This window comes from Saccostrea echinata, unplaced genomic scaffold (assembly GCF_033153115.1).
Source record: "Saccostrea echinata isolate AGI-Se365-2 ecotype Australia unplaced genomic scaffold, CSIRO_AGI_Sech_v1 ptg000054l, whole genome shotgun sequence".
In the NCBI taxonomy this organism is placed as follows: domain Eukaryota; kingdom Metazoa; phylum Mollusca; class Bivalvia; order Ostreida; family Ostreidae; genus Saccostrea; species Saccostrea echinata.
In genome coordinates this window covers 35,980,577-35,992,500 of record NW_026889803.1, presented here as the reverse complement: position 1 = coordinate 35,992,500, position 11,924 = coordinate 35,980,577, and the positions used below count along the sequence as shown (strand labels likewise).

The window sequence follows — 11,924 nt, the reverse complement described above, 5'->3', positions numbered from 1 at the left end:
AAGCTGAACTTTGGATATCTCAAACACTCAGATATCTCAAAGTTCTTTTTCTCAGTCCCACTGAGTTTGAGATAAGGCCAAATAAAAAAATATGTGTGGTTCTGGTTACCCGACCGTCCTTATTTTATACCCCCGACCCTAAACTTTTTTTTGACAATTTTCAAATTTCCGGAATTTTCCCCGATTTCCCTCATTGGCTCCAGTATTAGTTTTAGTTTCAGCAATGGTGGCCTTCTTTGACAACATCGTTTCAACACGCGGTACAAGTGTTTTGTCAGTTACAAATATCACCACTTGAAAGAAAGCAATAGTATTACCTCACCAATATCACCGATAGTTAATTCAAGAACATTCAATGATATTTTTGACGTTTATTATATTAAAAAAAAAACAAAACCAAAAAAAAACCTACCTACCTACCCTAATTTGTTTGGAGGTGTAACCGGAACCACACATATTTTTTTATTTGGCCTAACGAGGTTTGAATGTAATTTGCACATGTCTCTTCAAGGTTCACTGACCTTCTGATAAGAGAATAATGACCACTGAATGAAAATTAACGGCCTTACTTGCTAATGCATCCCTTCTCATCCTTGCCCTTGTTATTTTCTCTTGCAGAACTTGGGTTGTAGGTGCATGGTTCATAGAGTTAATGGTCCTTTGTCTCCCCTTCAGATATACAGGGAATAATGCACCTCTTATTATAACAGTTACTGAAAAATTCAAGTGTTAAATCTTGTTGCAATTTCTTTTTCTGCTTGAAAGTTGTCATGCAAAATATTATGTCTCTACATTCTGAATGACAAATCATGTCTTTCAATCATGAAAAAAATTCATATTGAAAGGTACACTAAAATGCTGAAAAAATCAATAAAAGGAGTGAGAAAGCAAGTTGAAATTCAATATTTTCTGTATGAATTTTTCTCAAAGTTCTCTATCACACAAGATTTTTAAAAAAATAGAAATCTACTACATGTACTTTCATAATTACAATGCTGGGAAGAAAATGTTGATAAATTCCAGATTGTTGTGGTTCAAAGTTATATGTCATTATGGTTTGAAAAAAAATCAATTTCCATGTAACTTACCTATCACAATGGAGGTCCACCACGGTACATCCAAATTTACATGAACCAACTCCAAAAACTGTTGCATTAGTCCAGGTGGAGTAAACTTTCCAAGTCCCAGACTTTTCAGAGACTCTTCCCCCAGGGCATTTAAACTAGAGGTGACATCTGTCAGTTCTGGTTTTACTATTCCAGTGTTACTTGACACTTCAGAAACAACTTTAGTTAACTTATCATCTTTGGAGATTTCAGATGCAGCTTTGCTTAGGATTTCATCGACTCCAGTCTGCACAATAATTAATGGGAAAAAAAGGGAAAACAGACATTGTAGAATAGGCATATATAAGGAAAATAAGCTTTGGAATTAGTTGAATACAGTGGAGCCTTGTTAATTAATATGGATGCAAATAATCAAGACCCATCACCGTTTGGATATAATTTGTTAGGAACGGAATGTACATGTATATCTATCAGATGTAAAAGATCTGTTTCAGTAACTCAAATGCTTATTATTGAGACGATTTGCTTGGGAAAACAGGTATCCGGATTAAGGTCAAGATCTAGTAAATGAAAGGAGCCTACAGATTTTTCAAATTTGAGAACTGAATTCCTTTTATGATGCTTTATAAGTATAGCTTGGTCAAATAAGGTGTATCGGGGTATAATTTGTAGGTAAACAAGACGAAAACTCATATTTTAAACTGTCATTTTCAATGAAAAATTAAGAAAGTCAGTCATGAATATGGGAATTTTTGTCATATCAGACAAATGAAATGTATCCAGATTGCCTACAGTCTCTCAGAAAACAGTAATTTGTATGTTCTTAGCCTCTTCTTTGAAATAATGTAAAATTGAATATAGGAACCGGGATTACTTTTTATACGATTTCAAATTGAACACCATGAAAATACTTTATCTTCTACATAAGTCTATTAGAGTCGCAAAGTATGGGAAAAAGAAAGTTGGAATTGATTATGACGTCATAATTGATCTAGCACCAAAAAGACATTCTAAAGTCATTTACTAGATCTTGACCTTAACAAGGCTCATCTGCACATTTATACACAGAATTTTCTATCATCAAAATGACAGTATTCTGTGAGCCTGATTTAGGTTTCAATTCAATTCAATTCAGGATATTTATTGAGTATTACAGGCCACCGGCCCAAAGTACAATCATATATTAAAATGATAGATTTACAATTTCAGATCAGACTCACATATTTAAACATATATATAATGTGGGAACATATGAATTTATGCTTTTCATTTGTCACATATTAAATTTTCAATGAACTTTTCTCTCTCTTTGAAAGCTAAAAAAGAAAATTTTGCAATATCATTTAAAACTACATCATTTCCATATATAAACATATTCACAGTGTTTTTTATAAAATCTCAAGTGTTTCAAAATATTACATATTACATTTTACTCTAATATCCATATATAATTCACAATTTTCTACAAAGTGCTCTTCATCCTCAATACATGTTTTATTTGCTATTTGACAAAAGAGACAGTACCTGTTTTCTCTAGGAATACCCTTAAATCGACCGTGTTCTATTTCCAAACAGTGACTAGAAGTTCTTAATTTACAAAGTGATTCTCTAAAAAACGTATTGTTTATAACATCTATGTACCTTTCTGGTTCAAAAAGAATTTTGAATTTACAATAAAAATCTAATTTACTATAGGAGCTCAATGATGAGTGCCATTCCTGCATATAGTTATCCTGTTCTCTTTGTACAAACTCTTTTAAAAATAATACATTATCACCTACACCTTGATAAAGCCATACATAATGGAAACCATATCTAAATAACATTGACTTCACTTCTGATGCCCAGTTACCTCTAATTCTACCAACATTGTTTAACTGAAGTAAAAATAAGTAACATCTTTTTGGGTATCTATTATCTTCCATACAAAGTATCTTTAACCAATATGCAATAAATTTCTTAAAATAGTGTACCATAAGGGGATATCGCCCAAGTTCTCCTAAGACAACTATTTCAGGTGTATTGTTCTTGAGTCTTAATACTCTTCTACAAAACTTGGTATGTATAGATTCAATACATTTAGATACATGTAACTCAAACCCCCATATTTCAGCACCATAAGTCAAAATAGGTACAATCATTCTATCAAAGATGCAAAAGATTTGTTTATATGATGCATTGTACATCTTCATAAATTTATATACAGTAAACAATGCTTTTTCCGCTGACACACACAGAGACTTCATTGTCAATTCCCATGTCATTGTACTTGTGAAATATAACCCTAAATATTTGTAAAATGGTACAATTTCAATTTCTTTTCCATCAAAAAACCATTTCTCTGTACTTTTTGTTATACCTCCACTTCTAAACACCATGAGCTTTGACTTCTGTAAATTAATTTTCATGCCATATTTATAGCAAAACTTTTCTAATACTTTAATTTGATTTTGTAAATTAATAACTGTACCTGCAAAATTTACTACATCATCGGCAAAAAGTAACTGCATAATGTTAGGAAATGACTCATCAATGTATATACCTTTACATTCCATTGAATCTAATAATTCTGTAAGTTCACCAATAAACATAAAATAAGAGAGGACTTAACATGCAACCCTGTCTAGTGCCTATATTACACTGGAAAAAGTCTGAAATATGATTTTGATTTCTAATACATGATGTTAATTGGGAATACATTGACTTTAAAATCAATAAAATTTTTGTACTGACTCCTTTCCTGAATAGTGTATACAATAATATATTATGTTGTACACAGTCAAAAGCTTTTGAGAAATCTATGAAAAGGCAATACATTCTACCTTTGCTCTTACTAATATATTTATATATACTTGCTTGAAGAGCAAAGCAATTATCAATAGTAGACCGAGTCTGTCTAAAACCAGATTGTTGTTCAGACAACACTTCTCCATATTCTGCCCAACATGTCAATCTATTATTCAAAATTTTGGTAAAAATTTTACTAATAACATTCAGTAATGATATTCCCCTATAATTTTCTGTAATATTCTTATCTCCACTCTTATACATAGGGCATATGATAGCCTTACCCCATTCGCTTGGAAAAACACCTGTCTCTAATATAATGTTAAATAATTTTACAAGGTATTCTGATAATTGATTGAAAGAATTTTTATAAATTTCTGTCACTAAACCATCGATTCCTGGAGCTTTATTATTCTTCATTTTACTAAGTGCATCATTTGCTTCCCACAGTTCAATAGGTTTATCCAATTCAATTACTTCATTTTTTACTTTACCTTCTTCAAGTTCTGTTAGAAAACTGTTGGCCTCTGATTCAAAGACACAATCTATGTCAAACTTAGCAGACTCTAGTAGGGTTTTAAAATAATCTATCCACTCGGTATTTGAAATATTAGTTTTGAAGGTACCTCTTGTCAATTTCTTTATAGCTTGCCACATGTTTCCTGATTTAGGTTTGTCTCAACAATAAGATTATTTTATTTTGTTTACTACTGGTACTCATAGTACTTTTTTAGCATGACTTTTGACAGAATGCATAAATTAAATACATAGAGGCTGGACATATACATGTTTCTTATATACAGTAAGCAAAAGTTGAAAATTACCTTTATTACTTACCGATGTGCTTTTTGCCCTTGTAATGAGAGCTGAATTTACTACAATTCTGTGTTTCTTCAACAAGCTGACTAACCCTGTTTTGGCTGTGCATTTCTGGACATTATAAAATCTTTTTAGTGTAACCTAAAAACAAAAGGAAGTAAGGTTAATGAAATTAAACAAAATAAAGGTTTCGTTAAATGCAACTCCTTTTCAAATCTCGGAGAAAATTCGGATTCATGTTTTTCTTCCCCATTGACCACTTTTCATCATACTTACATTTGTGTCAGTCACTCTTGCGATTAAAATATTACCCTGCTTACTACATTTAATTATACTATTGAAATATCGACTTGTAGCCATTTTGGTAAATGAAATGTTTAACTTTACATAAAAAGACATTCATGTCAGATCCCACATGTTGATCATTCGGAATCCCTCTTGAGTTGTCTCCTTTCAAGACGAGAAAAGGTGAAGCAGAATCCGATATTCAAGATGGCGACCATAGTGAGGGTGAAACGGAGAAGGTACGAAGATCCTGCCGAAAATATTGTTCTTTCGTGTAAAAAACTCAAATCAGACATAGCTGATACTAGTAAACATGAGACAGATGGTTGTGAGAGTTATCTGAAGTTTGCTGGGACTGTCATATCGAAGGTAGAGTAAAATTCAGACCATCAATTGGTTCAAAATCTATAGGTGAAGAATGAATTTCATATTAACTCAGATCAAACATAATAAATAATTAAATTGTAGTGAATGGTCTTTGAAAGAAATTACATTTCAGAACAGGGTGTGATCTACAAAATTTCAGGGTTGGGGGTTATACACAGATGGTATGTAAACTTAATCAGGTCAGGCACAATCTCTTGATTTAGCTATATAGCTTGATTTAGCTATATAGCTTTATTAAGCTATTCAGAATAGCTTGATTTAGCTATTTAATCACACTTTTTTCTCAAATGTATTATTTTCTCAGCAAATCACTCATCAAATTGTGTCTCCTTAAGAGACTTTGTACTCAAAGTTCTTAAAGTTTTGGGGCTATATAAAGCAATTGATACAATTAGATCTCGAATGAAATTATAAAGGAGGTCAATTATGGTCAACAAGATAATTGATTGGTAATAATTCAGTACAATGAGAAGCAATCATACTTATCCATGCCTCAACTCACACAAGGTAGTGTACAGTTACCCAAACAATGGAAATTCATCTTTTGCTTAAAAGTATTCAAATGCTGCAATGTTGGAACTATCTTTGATTTTGGTTGTTGTTTTGATAGCCCATAGTACATATATGAATAGTCAATTACTTGCGACTTTTTGTCTATTTTGCACAAATAACATTTTTGTTAAAAACTGCATATAAATAGCTTTATCGAGCTAATTTGAATAGCTTAATAAAGCTATATAGCTATTTCAAGCTATATAGCTTAATCAAGAGATTGTGCCGAACCTGTTAATAATGAATATGTTGAAACTGCATATATATATAATACTGTCCATTACATTTTCTCTGTGTTACATTTCCATATATAATTTATATATTGGAGATAATGTTCATGTTATTTAGATCTAACACGAAAATTTCTGAATACCATATTTATGAAAACTTTGTTTAACAAAGATTCTTTTTAAACTATATGTGGCGGCAGGGACCTATATACTGTATGTAGGTTCTTGGTGGCGGTCAGACGGGTTTGATGGCCAGATAGCTTTGTTGTTTAGAATACCTGAATAGATCGAGATTCAGGGGGCCTGGTTTTGAATCCTGGTCTGGTCCATCACAATTTTCCTCCTTTCCTGTTATAATTAGTATTTATGTGTGAATTGAAAATTCAGTCATTTCTTTGTAGGATGAAGTTATTTCAAAGCACATCAAAGATGCAATAAGAAAAGAAAAACTACAAAGAGAATACAAAAGTCATCAACCAGGTGCTCTACCCAGAAGTAGACGGCATAAAAAGGAGTCCTCAAAAGCCAACAGATTTAAGATAACGTCATCTTTCCGAGCTTTAGACCTTGCAGCCCTTGATAAGGAATGTGATGATTGTGTAGAAAAGAAAATATCCCCACTGAAGTCCACTGATGTATGTGACATTTGTAAAAAAGAAAGTGCAAAACATTCAGAGAGCAAAACAAGCATAAATGCTTCAGAAAATTGTGAAAAAGAACTAGATTTGTGTAACTGTAGAAAAAATGTCACTGTAAATTCTGCAGAAGGGGTTGAAAAAGAACAGAGAAATTTACATGAAGCAAGTTCAGTAGCCAATGGTGCACAGTCAGCTGAAAAAGTTTATCACCTGTATGATGTAGAAGTCAATCAGTCAAATCTACCAACTTTTGAGTCCTTAATTCAGGTAAAATTTTTCACTGGGAAAATGCCCTAAAACATATGAATTATTTATATTTTTATAATGACCATATTAATTTTAGGTTTAAGGACAGCTGTTTAGATTTAGGACTCACAGGAATATCAGGGACCTATATATATGTACTAACGTTACTACTATACATGTATGTATCATGTGAATATATGTCATTGCCAGAATGGAAAGTTATGAAATTGGTATCATTTATTCTAAAACCATTATACATGAAGGCTAAACATTTTTTTTTTTTAAATTTTTTACAGGAAGCTCAAAATGCTAGTCTTGTTACGTGTAATTCCGAACAAATGGTACATGAACAAGTACCACAAGAAAAGGAAGAGGACTATGTTTATGATCTTTACTACACGAACAGCAGAGATTTCAATCTCCAATTATTCGAGAGCTCCCTGTCAATTCACTCCTTATATGCAGACAATCTTGAGTATGGATATAATGGTGAGGAGGACCATGAAATATATGAGGATGAGGATGATGAAAATGAGGAAAGTAACTGGAGGAATGATTACCCTGATGAGGATCCAAGGTTCATAGAAGAAGAGGAGGACGTAGATTTTGTGTATGGAAATGGTAAGCTTTTGATAAAATTATAGCTCAATTAGATGGGGATATTAATGTCTCTCTAACTATCTAACTCTCTATCAAACCTGCATATTAATACACTAATTAATGTACAGTTGAACTTCGGTATCTTGAACATGGATATCTTGAATACCATGGATATGCCAAAGTGATTTTGAAGTCCCAACCCCTTATTCCTCAAGTATTTCACCCTTGATATCTTGAATCCTCAGATATCTCAAAGTTTTTTCTCGGTCCCATGGAGTTCAAGATAAGGTTTGACTGTATTTTATATATCAGAGTTAAATCAGTTCGACAATTTAGTTTCATCAAAAGGGAGACAATACAGTAGTCACCCTGTATGATGGCTTGGGCCATTGTCATCTGAAGGGAGACAACACAGATGTTACAAATTGTCATCATGAATTGTCTCCCTGCACACTACATGCTCTCGACCAATCAGATTACTGTATTATTCCGATGGATAAACAATATAGTTATAGAACTACTGTTGTAGTTTGTTGTGCAATAGAGAAACCCATTATGTAGTATTTATAAGCTTTTATCTTCCATAGGTGTTGATGATTACCAGGCATTTGGTTATGAAGACAGAGGCCTTGTTGAGTGGATGTCATCTAGGTGCAATATAGGTAAGCAAGATAAATATGCAAGCACCTTTTTAAATCAAGTCGATATGTGTTAATTTCTTCAATTTTAAAAGTAAACAATTTGATTTGGTGAGGAGCAAGATATCTATGAAAAAACAACAATCTTTGGAAGTTCTGAAGATTTTGTATATTTGAAATGGGTGTATGATATACTTGTGATTAAGACTGCAACTGTTTCTCATTGATAATGTTGAATATAGCTTTTGTGTTACTACTAATATGAAAGATGGATTGTTATCACGCCCCCCCCCCCCCCCCCCCCCCCCCCCATCACCACCACCAAAAAGATATCTTTCATATGCTTGGAAGTTTGGAAGTTATACTTTGAGATAAAAATATTAATGAATTAATATTTAATGATTCATAGTTGCCTGATTTTATTTTGATGTTCAAATGCTTTTTCAGAAGATGAAAGTGATGAATCATCAAATGATGATACAGATGATGAAAATCCAACAGGGTATGGGCATTACAAACAGCGGGTGATGAGGGAGTTAGAAATTGATAATTCATAATCAAACTGATAAGTTAATAAGAAAAAATTTTAATGTAAAAATCATGATGTATTTTATCTGTGAGACACTGTCCATATCATTCTTCTTGTAAAAATGCAAACTTCAAGAGATACTGTTTTACAAAATTCAGTGTGCATGCATCTGTGTATAAATATTTGTTTTTTTTATGCTCGAAATATTTTTTATTCCGCCTCAAAATATGGCAAGTATATTTACGTTTATCTCAAATACCACTTAAAGAGATTTAATTTTTATTTTATAATCAAGATTTTCATAAGATATTGTAACAGTATGTGCAAATTCCCTACTACAATACTTAATTTTAATTTCTTTATTGCATAATACACCCATATGGGTCAAGTGATACAATCCAACATAACCCCCCCCCCCCCCCCCCAGAGAACAATGAATGTATGTATACAATTAGGTATATAAGTAATTTACTCCTAATATACTACACTGATGTGGACCTTTTATTTCTTAATTCTAATAAGTTTTATAAAAGTGCAAACAGCCTGTAATAATGTAAATTAGTAATAGGAAGTGTTTTTTTCCAGGAACTGTTGTTTGTAATCATGTAACAAATTACATCTTTTACCATGTGCAATGCATACTTGTGAATTTGAAGTTGTAAAATGCAATGTAATATTGTTCTTGTATACATATTTATGAAATAAAAATGTAAATTTCTGCAGATGATGTTTAGAAAACTCTAGAGACTTGATGCTTTCAACTTTTTCAATAGAAAATTTAATTTCAAAATATTAATTTTTAATTAATATCCCTGTCCTTGTAAGCAGCACCATTTATTTTCAAACTGAAAACAATAAGAAGTCCAACTTCCAGCTTAATAAATAAGTAAATACCTCATTTAATAGAGTTTTTAGCTCTACAGGTTAAAGACCGGAAGAGCCTATGCAATGGTGTCTGTCGTACATCCATCCATCTGTAAACAATTTTTCAAAATGCTGCTCCTCCTACAGTTTTGGTCTGATTTCAGTAAAAGAAAAACTGGGCACAAAAGTAGACTACACTAAGATACATAATTGTTTTTATCTGTTTTTGATTTCAATGATCGATGTTGCCATGGTTACTAAAAATAGAAAATAGAAATTTCTGTGAAATATTTTCAAAATGCTACTCCTCCTACAGGTAAAAGTCTGATTTCAATACAACTTGGCACACAAGTAGACCACATTAAGATACAGTCATAATTCTGTGAATCAGGATATATAATTTTCTTTATCATTTTTTTGATTTTGATGAACAATGTTACCATGGTTACTAAAACTAGAATTTTCTGTTAAATTCTTTCAAAAGGTTACTTCTCCTACAGTTTTAGTTTGATTGCAATAAAACTTGCCTCAAAAAAGGGACTAAACCAAAGATCATTATTCTATTTATGCTGTGCGTTGCATTTTCAAGTCCAAGTGCTGCTTTTCTCTTTCTTTGTTACAAGTACAAACAGTAGAGCTACAGTAATATACCAAGTCGTACTGAAATTAGACCAAATCTACAGGTGTAGCGTTTTGAAAGAATTTCAGAGAAAGAACAATGGCGCATTTGATTGCCATTCGGCAGGAATCTGGGATCACTTAAAGTGAAAATTTCATTGATCTGTCACATGAAATTTTAATTAGCATTCTTTTGATATATAGGGTTTCTGAGAAATAGGAAAGTGAAATATTTCCCAATATAGTGTTTTGATTTGCTAAAAAATAACTTGAAAATTGGCTAGATGAGTCATTTGGTATAACAAACAAAATGTTACATTTTTAAACACATTTTTCTAAAAATTTGCTTTCTCTTGGTCATCTTTCCATGATTTCGAAACATTATTTGACGTGTGCATATTAATTTTAAAAAAAGCAAACATTTGTAAAAAAAAAAAAAAAAAAAAAGAGAGAGAGAAGACCGGAGCCCATAAAAAAGTGAACTTTTCCCCAAAAAATCCCAGTGTGTAAATGCGATGTTTCATTGTCGTTCTAAAATCCATTACGTATTTTAACTTTGATATCTCTACAACAAATTGCAGATTGTCATGTCTCACTCAGATTGTTCATTGTATTTTTTATGAATGATATAAATTGCAATTAAGAGCCCAAATTCTTCTGACCAATTCCCTAGAGATATAAATAACACCTGTTTGATCAGAGATGCTCTACCAGAAATCTCCTTACACAAAACTCAATAAATAACCTCTAATTTGACATGCAATTTGTTATCAAAATTCTCCTTGAAACAAGAGCATTGCTTGATAATTATTACACCCACAGAAGAAGAGGAATTTCTCTTATTATTGACACAAAAGAAATATATTTGTTATAGATTGCTGTAAAGTACATCTTGAAAAAAATGTGTATTTTCTTGATTTATCATTTTTTAAAAAGGTTACTGCAATACTCTTGCATCTACTGGGATTGTGTAACTTAAAAGCATAACTTTCACCTTAATTAAAGGTCACAGTGATCTTTAAGAAGGATGCGACACATCTTCTACCCAAGATGCATCAACTGACCTAGCTGCAGATCTGTAGGTCGCTGGTCTAAAAAAAATTGGGATGGAGGACCAGAGAGCTACAGAGCCACCTATTGAAAAACTTGCATATTATAATTGTGCACAAAAAAGAGCACCATTTTTTTGGATTTATTTCACAGTATATTTCAAAATATTACTAACCGTGTGTTCCTAACACATTCTATTACTACTTTCAAAACAAAGCTGCATGTACAAGTCATGCACCAAGCGCTTTGGACTGAATTGTCTTTTCAAAGGTCTCAATTTCAGGCCCAGGGGGGCTATAAACAACGGTTTGGGGAAATGTTTTGTTGTGGATCGAAGTAATAAAAAAATATACTAGGAACACAGGGTAAGTAAAAATTTAAGATGGCAGCATAAATAAACTGAGAAATAAATCAAGAAACAGCACACTTTTTTGCGTGCAATAATATATGTTTTTTTTCAATGGGTGGCACTGTAGCTTTCAGGTCTTCCTTCCCAATTTTTTCTGACCAGCGAGCTACAGATCTGCAGCTACAACTGACCAAATCACAGATTTCATTTTCTTTAGTTGATAAAAATGACATACAAAGTCTTGGATGGTTTTTCATGACCTTTT

At 32.1% G+C, this 11,924-nt stretch overlaps 2 protein-coding genes across 3 annotated transcripts in view; one reads left to right on the top strand and one right to left on the bottom strand.

The window, feature by feature from the left end:
• Nucleotides 1-5,053, bottom strand: part of LOC133205692 (mitochondrial inner membrane protein OXA1L-like) — a 10,719-nt gene extending 5,666 nt beyond the window's left edge. For both annotated transcript variants that reach the window (XM_061341543.1, XM_061341544.1), the window contains exons 1-4: nt 4,950-5,053; nt 4,692-4,814; nt 1,089-1,353; nt 570-713 (exon numbers count right to left, since the gene is read on the bottom strand). In XM_061341543.1, coding sequence (XP_061197527.1) covers nt 570-713; nt 1,089-1,353; nt 4,692-4,814; nt 4,950-5,033 — 616 coding nt within the window. In that variant the 5' untranslated portion in view covers nt 5,034-5,053. The remainder of the gene's footprint in view (nt 1-569; nt 714-1,088; nt 1,354-4,691; nt 4,815-4,949) is intronic.
• Nucleotides 5,054-5,158: 105 nt separating this feature from the next.
• LOC133205388 (probable RNA polymerase II nuclear localization protein SLC7A6OS) lies at nt 5,159-9,496 on the top strand. The gene is made up of 5 exons (XM_061341191.1): nt 5,159-5,327; nt 6,529-7,032; nt 7,308-7,632; nt 8,199-8,273; nt 8,697-9,496. Exons 1-5 carry the CDS (start codon nt 5,166-5,168, stop codon nt 8,804-8,806), a joined length of 1,176 nt encoding a protein of 391 aa, XP_061197175.1. The 5' UTR covers nt 5,159-5,165; the 3' UTR covers nt 8,807-9,496.
• The last annotated feature ends 2,428 nt before the right edge of the window (nt 9,497-11,924 follow it).